Source organism: Syngnathoides biaculeatus, chromosome 20 (assembly GCF_019802595.1).
Source record: "Syngnathoides biaculeatus isolate LvHL_M chromosome 20, ASM1980259v1, whole genome shotgun sequence".
Lineage (NCBI taxonomy): Eukaryota > Metazoa > Chordata > Actinopteri > Syngnathiformes > Syngnathidae > Syngnathoides > Syngnathoides biaculeatus.
This window is the reverse complement of record NC_084659.1, coordinates 8,332,897-8,346,588: the sequence shown is the minus strand read 5'-3', so window position 1 is coordinate 8,346,588 and position 13,692 is coordinate 8,332,897. Positions and strand designations below refer to the sequence as shown.

The following is a 13,692-nucleotide window of genomic DNA, read 5'->3' as shown; positions in this document are numbered from 1 at the left end:
TGTCATCTCATTATAGCGGAGATAAACTCTGTGTTTGGCGGGGAGTGGGGGCACTTGATGAGCACCGTTTCCTTGGGAGGGTTCATGCTCCGTCTCATTATGATGTCATGTTCACTATCCACGCACCTTTTTAAACAATGCAGCCCAATGCTCAGCCAAATGGCCATAATTTCATTCCCTTGTAATTACATATTCAGTGATTCAGTTCATCTCTCTCTCACACGCACACACACAGGCGCGCACGTGCAAAGAAAGCAGGCTTTAATTGAGTGCTGAGTGTTTGGACTCCTTTCAAAAGCCCAAACTATTTTTTATTTGTTCTTCTTGCCTCATAAAAGCAGTCAACGTCAAGAAGGAGAACATTACCTTTCCGTCATCTCCCATTTGTTTGCTTTCCAAGCATGCAATGCTAAATGGACCACTACTGGATAAACGTATCAACAGTGAACATGCTCGAAATTATTTCAGACAATCTTCTGACTAAATAGAGTACGTAACTGCTGGGAAAGTGTACGTCTGTGCTTTATGAAAAGGACAAAATACTAGTTTGTTGACATACTCTTAAACAAAGAGAAATGAAGCATTTGTCTGTAACTGTTATAAGATGAATAACAAAACATGCACTGCTGAAAAAATAGCTATTTTACACAGCTCTATTCAGTGGGACGACCAACAGAATATTCCCACAAAAACTGCAGCAGTAAATAAATGTACCTTTTATGCTCAAGGTCATATTTCAGACTCACTCCGCTCGTGACCCTAGCCGACAACTATCTCAGGATTTGACCCTTTCCCGTGTCGGCTTCTGGAATCATGGTGTAAATCTGTGGAAACGTCTTTGGCGGGGGCGCACGTGCTGGTCCGTTGTCGTCTGCCCGCTCGAGGGCAGGATAAATCAGGCCCGCAGAGCAGAGTTGTCAGCGGGAAGAGGAAGTTGCACTTGTGTGTGTGTGAGTGAGGGCCCACGCTGGGGTTAGCACTGTGGAATGATGCCATTTCACCACGCGCCACGCTATCATCGCTGCCGCCGCATGAATTAGAACAAGAGGAAGTGGTGGACTCTGCGGGAGATAAATCACCCACACCCACACACACACACACACACATTACACTTTCATGAAATTTTCATGAAATATTTCATCAAATAATATAATAGATGGAGATCAGATTTGCTGGGACCATTGGGGTTTGAAATCAGACAAATGCAATGTTTAAGTTTATTGATGCGAGCCCTCACTGTACAGTAATAATAGGCTGTCAGAATGGTAAAGTTGAGTCACAGGCATGAATAAAAATCGATGTTTTTCATTTTTGCTGTTTATTATTTCACTTGTTTGTTTGATTTGTTTTAGGTGATCTGATTTATTTTCTTGGTTTTGCTGGAACGCTATCGACCGTTGAGTTATTTGTTCATTGCTGGCAGGAATTACTCACTGGAAGTATCAAAGTACTTAGATTTGAGTACTCCCCGATAGTGAGTATCAATACTTGGTAATTAAGTCTTGGAATTGTGCTGAAAGTGTTTTATTTTCATCAAATATTGTTCAAAAACATCGATTTATACTTTTCTTGGATGTGGCATTCCATTCAAATATCACACTTTTAATATTAACTTGTCCTTGCTGACATTTTAACCCTGACTGCAATTTTGCAGTCCTGCCACCCATTTCACTTAAATGTTGCCTGCAACATTTCAGGCATTTCAGGCATTAGCGATACGATACCGACGCGTTCATTCCTGATTCAAACAAGTCCAATGTGCTCTGTTTATTTAGCAAGGACTGGTTTTTGTTTATGATGGAAAGTCTAGTTAGAAGCTGGACTGGTAGATGGCAGAGAGCACTGGTAGAGATGGTAAATGTCTATCAGGACGTCTTTCATCAAAGACTTTTCAATGACGAAGCCACAATGACATCAAAATCCCACTCAGTACACGAATGTCTGAAACGAGCTCGGGAATGCAAATAAACTTGTACTAACCACCGTCGCCCTGAACATTACAAGCAATCTACATAAAAATGTTTTTAACGCAGCGATACCAATCAAGTCTTTAAAAGCAGCACCGGTGGCTCTTCAATAAATCCTCCCCTGGCCATCTAACGGCAGCAGAGTTTGTTTTGATTAATCCGTAGGCTCGCGATTACATTTTGCAAGTTGCCCACCAGATTGCGGCGCTATTACGTCCGGCAATGTGTAGTGTTTACCTTGATTAAATCGCGACGCTGGGAGCTGATGGCCCTGTCGTAAAAATAAAATCAGGGTTGGAGACCAGATCACATTGATCAGAAGATGAGAGCAATATGAAATGAAATGTTGTGTGTCGTTTTAGGATCTTCACATATAGTAAGTGAGCTCATGACCTCGAGGCTTCCTCTTATATTTAATATCTAACCTGTTTGTATCACTGTCTTGCTGTAAAAGATAGAATCCAATTACTCTAATTCAATTTTGACATACATAACACATCATTTGTCAGGTCCGATACTGCATCTAATTACGTTATCCTGTTTTTTGGGGGGGTTTTTTTTCCACGGTGGTGCAACTGGTTAGAGTGTTGGCCTCACAGTTCCGAGGACCGGGGTTCAAATCCCAGCCTTCCTCTCTGTGGAGTTTGCGTGTTCTGCGTGGGTTTTCTCCAGGCACTCCGGTTTCCTCCCACATCCCAAAAATTTGGATTAATTGGAGACTGTATATTGCCCCTAGTTGTGATTGTGAGAGCGACTGTTTGTCTCTATGTGCCCTGCGATTGGCTGGCAACCAGTTCAGGGTGTACCCCGCCTCCTGCCCGTTGATAGCTGGGATAGGCTGCAGCACTCCTGCGCCCCTTGTGAGTATAAGCAGCTCAGAAAATGGATGGATGGATGGTGTTTTTTTTAAAAAGCTTTTCAAACTCGCTGTGCTATTTCTTCCAATTAGATGTGAAAATCCCCAGCCTCATGAAAGTAGCCCAGTTACGGGTTAGACTGACTAAATAGATGCCCAACACACAGATGGGAACTGCTATTTATCCTCATGAATCAGCCGCCTTTTCATGTTTCTCCCTGCTGCAACCCACTGTTTGCCTCTTGCTATCCATGTGGCTGTTTTCCATAAGGAAAAGCTCATGCATGTTATGGAATTAAAAAAAAAACATTCCGATGTAGAATACCTGAAGAAAATACTTGAAGACAAAGTTACTCTCGCTGTCATTCTTGAGTGCTTTAAGACAATTGTTGCGATTCATTGTTCAAGGTGAAAACACACTTGAAAATTTCCACTGCGTTCTTCATCAGACACCACATTCACGCTTGCATTCGATCATATGACGATAGACCGATATGAATACAGTGCAAAGTATGTCATCTGGTGCAAACTGCCAGATTATTATAGAGGATTCCAGTGATTGGATAAAGTTCACAGCATGAAGTAATCCTCAATCAGATTAACAATGAAGCCATTCTTCGTCCCGTGATTATTCTTTTTTTTTTTTTTTTTAAAGCAATACCAGGGTTTATATCAGATCATGAAAGAGGAAAAAAACGCTTTGTGTGACTTTGCGACAGTTTTTCGCACGGGACTTAATCAGTTCATCCTCGCTTGCTTTACATAATCTGTCAGAGAGAGAGAGAGAGAGAGAAAGAGAGAGAGAGAGAGAGAGAGCGAGAGAGAAAACGGGATATGATGGAAAGGACGCCGTGGATGCTTCCCCCAACAAATGGCCACCACGCTTGGCCGAGCCACATAATGCCCGCTCAACAGTATAAGTCTGCAAAAGGGCCCGCGTCCATAGATCATTGGGAAGTGGCATGTGACCTATAAAGGCAGCCACCTGCACTTACATGTTCACTCCGTCAGCAAAAAAAAAAAAACGGAGAAAAAAAAAAAACCCAACAAAACCGTGGGGTCACAATAAATTTACCCTCATTCTTCTTCATTTCTCTGTCCTCATCAGGCGCTCCCATCGCGATTTTCTTTCCCGCTCTGCAGAGACTTTCTCACTCCCTTAACTCTGGTGAGAAAATGACAAGGTCGTGTAAGAGACCCGAGCAGACCGCGGCCGTCCGCACATCGCCGAGGCTAATGATCATTAATTACATGTCATTAACCAACATGCCACGGGCCCTTCTCGCACATTCGTCATGTGCCTCTAAGCTTCACATTCACGATTCACTTGGATTAATTAGATTGTTCAACTTGGCTGCTCCTTCCAGTCATACCATCCCTTGTCATCTCTTTGCTTGGAAGAAACTTTCTGCCTCGATCCTTTTTTATGTTGTGGAGCGGACTCTTTCTTTTTCTTTTTATCGGCGATTGTAGAGGTTGGAAGGGGTTAAGGACGTTTCCATTCAATTGACAGGGGAATGATGATTTCAGTTGATTTGGTCAGAGAAGAATTTAAATTCATATCACAAGGCACCACTGTATCTCCACCCGTATTTCTTGCGTCCTGAGGTGAAATGGGAAGCTTAATGAGTGGCTGTCTGTCTTAAGAGTCCGTCTCGGCCACATCCACAGGAAGTGAAAGGCTAGTTCATTCATTAGGACTATCCAGACTGCCCCCCCCCCCATCCTCCACCCCGCTCCACTTCGTCCCAGTCTATCTATCCACATATCCGCTACCCAGCTCGCTGGCTGGCTCGCTGGCCTGCTAATTAAATCTCCATACATGATGTCGCTTGCTAAAGGTCAGTATTCATCACAATATCATTATTCAGTGATTAGGCAACGTTGTCCACTGGCTAGCCTCATCCTCGGAACATTGGCATGAGCTTTATTTGAAGATTTGGATGTGCAAAATACGGGAAAATATCACACGTTGGCGTGCAGCTTTCATTCTCTTGTACTTCTGCCCCAATTCTCAGCTCTGTTTATTATGAATTAGCACCCTCTCTTTGGCCTTTTAGCATTCTCCATCATCACTTGCAAGCACCAAAGCAGCCCATGTATGTATATGTTTTCCTTTGTTCGCTTGTGTTCTAATCACTGGCTGGTCCCCGCAGTGGCACGCAAAGGAGAAGTTAAATCTACTGTATGCCATGACAGCTCTCGACTCAAACAGAATTTTGAGCTCTACTTAGTCTGTGTTGGTTAAAGAAATGAAAAGGAAAGTCTCGGAAGGCCTCCACAGAGCATCAGAAGTGGCTGTGAATCATAAGGCAACATAAACACATTCATTCAGACAATTATATGCATAGTGCATACTAAGAATATCACACAATATGACTTTTTTTTTTTTAGCCTCCAAAGATTATGACACCAAGCGACCAGGAATTACAAGCTAACCAAACAAGCACTGCTAAGCATTAGCCAAATTCAGTCTGAAAATGTTTTATGAATGTATCATATAATTACAATAAGATCAACTAATCCTTTTAGTCAGGACAGTTTTGCCGATCATTCTGACAGGTCTGCAATTTGGCCTCGGCGAATGGTATATTATATAATTATGTACTTTAACAGGCGCTACTTTTTTTTCTATCTGGGGAAAACTTCCCCTTCAATCACCAATAATGCATGAAAAGCGCAACCAGCTCGGCTTGGTATTAGTGTGGAATCATCACATTAGAGCGTGGTAGTCATCCAAATTTGTGTGCAATAATTGTCGGGGAAAGGGACGAGCCCAGTGCAAGAAAATGGACTCTTTGGAGCCTGTAAGAGCAGAGCGGCGACATAAAATGAAATTTCCTCTGCGGTTGAATATGTGTCATTAACTCTGTGAACCGGCAGCCAACGGAACAGGCCCTCGTCGGCGCGCCATCCCAGATTAGGCCATACATCAGAGAGCATTGAAGAGCGGATCTCTTTCAGTTGCCGCTAATCGCTTTTTCGCATGGCCCCTTCTCTTTCTCGCCGTTCTGCAAATATATATATATATATATATAATCTAAAAATCAAAGAATGTACAGAAACAACAAAAATGGATATATCTGCTTTTGCATCTGAACTCTTCATTTATACTGTATGTATAAATCGGATGATTTGTTCCCCCATCCCGCACATGCTGTCCAGGACCCCACTCGCTTTGCGCATGGCGCTGGCAGCCGCACACAAGCCGAAAAATGGATACGGCCGAGAGTGACCTGATTCTGCCTCAGCTTCTGGCCACGGTCCAAATATAGGAACTATGCTCGCGTGTTGTCACCTCTGTGTCGGGACTGACTCGACTTCTTCTTTGTTTGTTATTTGGCTGTGCTGGAGTTTACCCAACAAAATACAGTACTTAACATTTTCTTTTTCTGTTAACAATGACAATTTATATCCTCAGATTATCAGATTGATAACAATAATCTCCCCAGGTAGCCTGGTATGCATTCAGATTTAATCTTTGGTCAGTTTTATCTCCATTGCCAAGTCAGCATTTCTTCCATGCGTCCAGCTCGCCGTCTGTAAAAATATTTCAACCCGACAACCTAGTTATCAGAATTCAGTTTCAATCCCTTGTCGGCTGTAACTGTTGTGCCATTCATCTTACCATCCATCTGTCCATAAAGTATATCAAGATAATAACCTAGTTGTTCGGTTTTGGGTTCAATCTCTGGTCAGATTCATTTATATTGCATCCATCCATCCTTACGCAGAGGCCTGAGACTCAAACACAACAATGAAGGGTACAAGAGTGTATGCAGGATTCTACCAAAAAAGAAAAAAAAAAAGAGGGCTGGGCTATGGAAACAAAAGTTTGTTAAGACAGATGATCAAACAAATGGGCCGTACAATTTTTCAACGGTTTTTAGATTTTGAGGTATTTTTTCAACACAATACATGCTCTGATTTTCTGGTGTACGTTTAGGCAGGTACTCAAGCAGTGATCGGTCAATGGTGGGCTAGAAATGTTACTTTGTCATTTCATCGTTTTTCCAATGCCAACCTCACGTCGCCAGTCCCATCACCATCTTATTAGCACACAGGGTCGAGCATTACTTTGATATTATTCGTCATTTTGAGCCAGGACGTCTGAAGGGCCACTAGTACCAATGTCATGTTCCGTCAGCGGCGTAATGAAAACGTGTCTACTTCTTGACAGACAGAAAGTATATTTCACCAGATTGCAGCAGGCGAGCTCACGAAACACACTCAACGAGATGGCAGATGTGATTGGCAAGCGGCAGAAGTAATACGCCGAATCACACGGTGCGAGGCTGCGGGAAGTGATAAAAACACCTTTTGCACGCGCGCGCACACACACACACACACACACACACAAATATGCACACAAAGATAATGTCAAGTGATTTATTTTGGATTATCAAAATGACTTTTGCAGGCTCGGAACAGGCAATTGCTCTTGACAGGAATGTCTTTGCGTTTTTGTTATTCTCTGAAGAAGCCTTTAATTATGAAGGCAGTGAATAGTACAAAGTTTTCTATCTGCTACCTCGTGTTAGCCTTTTAATCCTTCGGAAGACGAGGCATGTCACAAACAGCGGGAATACTAAGAAGAGGCAACTTTCTGGAATCGCTGGTTTGTACAGAACCGTCCTAACAACATGATAATACCCCATTTTGATAAGTGCACCCACATATATACAGTATTTCTTTGTTTACCCTCTCCCTTCGCCCTTGCTCCTTTTACCTTCCCATCCTGTGACGGCATCCTGGTTCACATCCGGCTAATCTTCATCGATCCTTCATACCTCTTAAAATCCTTTCGGAACCCAAAGCTAGCTGTGACTGAGATAAGCCGTGTTCCATTTATCTAATGAAAACCAGGGCCTATATTTCTTCTGTTGTCATGATGGCCCCTCGTGAAAGGTTGCGAGGAAAGCACTACTCGAGGGTGAGAAATGGAAACTAGGACCAAAGATCCATTTAATCCGAGAGCATTTGACCTCTGACCACTTCTCACTTTGCGTTTCAAGCAAATGAACGGTGTGTTTTTAGTTGAGCATTAATTAATGTTTGTCATGCATTTGCTAAGACATCCCATTATACTCTGGATAATGGACTTTCTGGGATCACTGGACCATCACTCAAGTCTTCTATCTGGACTGTCGTTTTTTTGAATGAATGCAAAGGTGTCAGCACCTGCCAAGTATTCCCTGGCATTCAATCACACGGCAAAGCCATTCATCACACTGTGCCCACTCGCCTCCGGAAAAAAAGCATTTTCAAATCCAACCCCACACACACACAAGCGAAATAATAACCAATCCCCAGCACCATTTTTCTCTTATCACAGCCCATAAGTCATTCTACCCCACCCAGTGTCACGACTGATATAAATATTGTCTGGTAGCAGGTTGGGATGTCACACACAAACAAGAAATTGGCGTCACAACAGTTTTTCTTTTCCAAAGATGGCTGCTGAAAGTTGCGATTTGCTTTAAAGCGTCATGGCACTTTGCATCACTTCCCATTTTTAATATCTGGGCGTGCTGGCAATGGTTGGTCAGCAGGGAATCACGCCTGACAGCTCAGCCTCGAGCACTGCAGCCCGATGCGGGTCCTCCAACATCTTCATCTCCTCAACACTCCTTTTCGCTCTTCACAACAGCAAAAAAAATTCACACGGGGTTCCCATTGGAGCACTTTTAGAATTCAAAGTGTCTGAAATTATAACGGTTTCTCTACACAAGAAAGTTTGCTTTTGAGGTGGAGTTATTAAAATATAACCAGGCAGATAACATGGCAGATGTAGTCTCACCATGTAATCACAAGGATACCCAAACTGCAAAAGTTTTCCTTTACTAGTTGGTCTAGACCATAGGTGTCAAACTCTGGCCCGCGAGGCAATTTCAAATTAATATTAGAGCTGGCCCGCCGGTTTTACAAGTATTACACACTTGTTTGGTTCCATATTAAAAGGTTCATTTGTTCAACCTTGGCCCGCGGCTTTGTTCTATTTATAATTTTGGCCCAGTGTGAATTTGAGTTTGAGTTTGGTCTAGACAATCAACCAGGACATTTGCAAAGAAGATCCTAACCCTTTAATGCCCGAAAGAAGCAGAAGTTGCAGCAGGACTACTTGTGGCTGCTGGACCATGACAACACTTCTAGGCATCTGGAAGTTCATCTTTAAAAAGAACTACAAGGGGATGATCAAGGCAACTCATTTTGAAGTTGTGGACAACATCAGAATGGCCGTGATGATGGAACTGCTGAGAATCCCAAAAGAATCCTTATACATGAGTGCATGAAGAAAACGTTGGGAAGGTGTGTCAAGACAGACTCCAGGAGAATTTTTTCTTGTTGTCACATCTGTCCTGGAACTTTTATAGTACACCTCGTACAATTACTGCAGTTATATGGAACAAGGAATGCCAAATCACCTTGGGGGAGTTTCCATATGGTGCTTCACCAAGACATTTTCTGACCATGTGGTAAATATTCAAAGGATATAAATAATTTTCATTGTTCTTGGTGTCTCCCATGCAGCTCCTGACCATTGACGATGACTTCTGCGGCCTGGACATGAACGCGCCGCTCGGCGTGTCGGAGATGGTGCATGGCAGGGCTCTCTTCTCCGATGCCAGCGATAAGATGACCTCCGTCGTGGCCTACGTCTACAAGAACCACTCGCTGGTCTTCGTGGGCACCAAGAGCGGGCGTGTGAAGAAGGTAAGCGAGTCACCTCTCGTAAATGCCGCGTAAGATTCTAAGGGAGTGTGCTGTGTACGGCAGGAAGGATAGTTGTAGTAAGGCGGATTGACTTTCAGGCAAACTCGCTGAGTCGACTGTATTTGCTGCAGCGAGAGGTGCGTGCGTGTGCATGCGTGCGATGAATTTGAGTGTGTTGTGAGGAAGTGGAGGTGTGATCAAGAAAGCCCCTAAGGGGGGATTTGATTCCTGCAGCCAAACGTATCTGGTGTCTCTCTACATCCTCCACGTCCATTACGCACACACCCACACACATATGCTTCCTGTGCATCCTCTGCATCACAAGTCTGCTTTTTCTCCACTTTGGACTTAAATCCCAGCCCCCCCTGGGGGGGCACAAATGGGAGTCCGCGTCAGCATGTTGCAGAAGTTGCTAGACCGCACACCTCAGCACGTTGCAGAGCTGATTGGACTTCTTATCTGTTTCTTCAGGCACATTCAAGTTCAAATACAGTTTTTTTTTTTTTTGTTTTTTTTTACATTGTATGGTATCAATAACAGTTTGCTGCCTGCGTAAGTGAGCAAGGGTTTTGGCTGTCTTTGAAGCAAACTTTTCCGCCACATAGCATCTGAGGACCTCTCATCGCATTCTGTATGACAGTCGGAGAACCTGTAGGCAAACACGATTTGTTAAGCGAAACATCACCAGGCTAAGCCAGGTTTTAGCGTGTTGTGGCTTGTACCTTCGCTGTCCCCCGGGCGCCCCCTCGGCCCTTCTCCGGGCTAATGGGATGACGCGATGCCGCTGGGTGTGATCGGCAGGCGCTATCTCGTGCACCTCTTTTTCGCTCTTTTTGTAATGCCGTGGCTGTGACTAACTCTGGGCCAGGGAGCCTCACAGGTCTGGAGAAAACCGCTTTACAAGCAGGGCAAGGTTGAGCTGGAGGACAGACGCCACTTTCTTGAAGATGAAGAGTTACAGGGGCGAGAAATGAACCAGAGAAATATGACCAGGTGCTGCCAACACACACAAGCCAGCAGTGATTTTGACACTGTTTGTTATGCTTGATTACCGGCCCCTTCCTGTGTTTGTTTTGCTGCTCTTATTGCGCACGGGGGCTCGAGTGGCTGGGGCGGCGTTCTGCCTCGCACTAACCATCACGCTGCAGAGCAACTATGTAATCATATTTTATACCTGCTGCTCATGTATGATAATGAGCAGCAAATTTAGTGTCTGCGGATAATAGAAACGCTTGCGGTTTTGAATGTTGTCCTTACTTGAGAATTCTCACCATCATATACAGTATGCCTACCAATATGTTTTTCCATGAGACTCAATGGCCGCAATTCACTGGCCAGTAGGTTTTGTTTCTAAGACAATAGTTGTTATTTGGTCGTTGTTCTTTTCAGCTTGTGCCCATATGGGAGACATGCTGGACAGAAGGTGATCAATATCCCGCCATCACAAGTGCACACGCACGCAGGCGTAGTGCCATTACAAGCCAATACTCCCCTCCCATGCGCGCCGGGCTCCTCCCCGATCATTAAAGTGTATACCATTAGATGACATCACGAGCAATAAAAGACAACAGCACAACAACAAAATGTCCGAGCCTGGGTTCACCTCTTCTATCAGTGACTTTATAAGCTCCCTCCTGACTAATGGGTGTTGATTTATATACACTTGCCAACCCCAACTTGCTCTATCCAGAAGGCTCCTCCCACTCCACGTTCACTCAATTTTTCTTTTAACTGTTATTTATAGTCCTGTGAGCGACACATCTGTCTGAATAAAAACGAGCCTTACGGTAAAAAAGTGGATGGGCCTAAACGCACCACTGTTTGGGGCCAGCTTGCTTTTATGACATCATGATTTTAAGTGGGGCGGGAAGCCTTAGCGAATGAAATTTTGTGAGCTCGTGAAATGTTTCTATTTGACAGGTTAGAATGATATTTTGTTTGGCCCGCAGACTTTACTACTTCGTTCGAGCATTATTGTAATTGATGGCTTAATTAAGGAGACATCATGTGCAAATGTGAGGTACGGCTAGACGGGCTTCTGGCATATCCTCGTTTGATTTGGACAAACACGAGCGCTACAAGTCAGAGGCAAACATAAAGCTCATCCTGCAGATAAGGGCTGATGTTGTCTTACGTCAACCAGATCCAAACCTCTTCGCTTGATTGCCAAAATCAACATGCATCTGTTGCCTCATCCATGTCGGGCGTTAATGGCGTTTTCAATCAAGTAATGAATCACTCTGTAAATCAAAGGATGCTTTATCGCCAAATAGCACTAATAAATAAACACGAGGCTTTGCCAAGGTTGGATCGATACGGGCTGGCGACTGTCGAAAAGCACTACTGGGTTCATTCCATTGTTGAGTTTATGATCGCCTGCAAAAAAAAAAATATGTCATTGCGGGAATGACTCACTTTTCCAAGTAACTTCTTAGAAATGAGATTCACTTCTGATTTGCCGTTTAGTTGACTGGGAGAGAGGAAGAAGTGGCAGAAAATTCCAGGAAAGCGCAGTCTCTGAATTGAAAGTGGGGGTCTTGGGAGCTGGAGTAGTGCTTTGAAGAAGTGAGTGCAACATTTCCTCGTTTTTTTTTTTTTTTTTTTTTTTTTTTTTTTTTGCTTTCATGGTCGACCAACTTTAAATTGGTTCCCTCTCGAAAAGGAGACACTTGAGCTAAACTCATTCCGATGCCCGCATACAAAGAGGACGCTCAAATATCGTCTCACCTGAATCTTTCCCGCCGTCTCTCGATAGAAACTGTGAACTATCCGACATACTCAAACCCTTGCTCCACTTATGAATTTCCCACCCGTCCTGCTCGGTCCGCGCATGACACAATGAGCAGCTAACCTTGAACTTGAAACACTTAACGCAGCACAGCACGGTAAAGATGGCGGTTCGAACAAGCTCGGGATGAAGCATTTGAAAGCTGTCAAAGTCTGTTCATGCAAAAGCAAAGGCCAACTCTTCTTCCTCTTTCTCATCTATGCAGATCATTTGTCAGCATTTGGTCAAAGGCCGAGAGTCGAGTGTCAGGTTGTGACAGTTCAGTCACCTATAACCACGGCTGCCGTTCTCCACTCTGTACCAATCAGACTGACGAGAAGCAAAGGAGAGCGGGCAACGATGCATGACGAATGTGAAAGAGGAAGTAAAAACGCAGACATAGAGAGAAAGGCTGGGAATTGAAATCTTCCCAGTGTTGATGTCGGTCATATCAGGTCGTGGCAACAGCGCCAAACTAGTCCTGACATTGGGTTGTTAATGTTAGCTATTGCGGGGGGAACGGGCAACATCTTGCCTCAGCTTCTTGTCAATTTCCCACTTTGGCTCTCTGCAAAACGGTTCCCATTCCTGCCCCGAGTCATTTTTTAATTTTTTTGTTGTTGTTCTCGCGCTGCCCCCCTCATCGCAAACATGCCATTTATCTGCCGTTTCCTTTTTCCGCTGACTGGATTCACAATTTTCTGTCAGTCCTGTAATCTTTGAAACACTTTGCATCCTCACCCCAATAACAGCATTTTTAGAATGGACTCTATCGCACGATGTGACCTTGCGGATGACAAATGTAAGTTAAACTACTGTATTCCAGGTAACCTCTGGCATTTTTTACTTTTATCCTGATACTGCTGGGAAACAAAAATAATGGATCCCAACCTACTGACCTTTTATGTGGGTGTTTTTTTCAATTTATTTATCGGAATCTTGAGTCTGTCAATAATTTGCATAGTTGCTATTCTATTTCATCCCTCCCACAGCAAAACTAATTGCAGTACATTCTTTTTGTACTAAATCCTACAAATTTTGCATGAGGAGAGCCTTGAAAGTTCAATTTTTCAACCGTATTGGAAAGTGTTGCCATTTACAAGAATCTATGTGATGAAAAAAAACTTCATTGTCCCAAAAAAGAAGTTAAAAACATGCAATTACTCATTCGTGAACGTATTAAAAAAACAGGCACAGTTAATGGATGCTCAGTTCCACTCGCTGGCGCCACGTCTGGCAAGCTCGTAGATGGTGAGTGGCAGCACCAGAGCTCTTCTTTAAGATGTTTATTACTCTGGACTGCTCCCATATGTTGCATAGGTTGATTGCGTCCTTGTTGTGTGTTTGTAGTTTTTTTGGGCTCTTCCCCATCAGCATGCGGCCGGTTA

At 43.7% G+C, this 13,692-nt stretch overlaps 1 protein-coding gene across 3 annotated transcripts in view; it reads left to right on the top strand.

Moving 5' to 3' along the window:
* Window positions 1-13,692, top strand: part of plxna4 (plexin A4) — a 117,232-nt gene that overhangs the window by 15,492 nt on the left and 88,048 nt on the right. For 2 of the 3 annotated variants that reach the window (XM_061806458.1, XM_061806459.1), the window contains one exon: window positions 9,355-9,537. In XM_061806458.1, the coding sequence (XP_061662442.1) occupies window positions 9,355-9,537 (183 nt within the window). Of the gene's footprint in view, window positions 1-9,354; window positions 9,538-13,082; window positions 13,107-13,692 lie in introns of those variants that run through there. The other variant, XM_061806460.1, reaches the window with a different exon arrangement.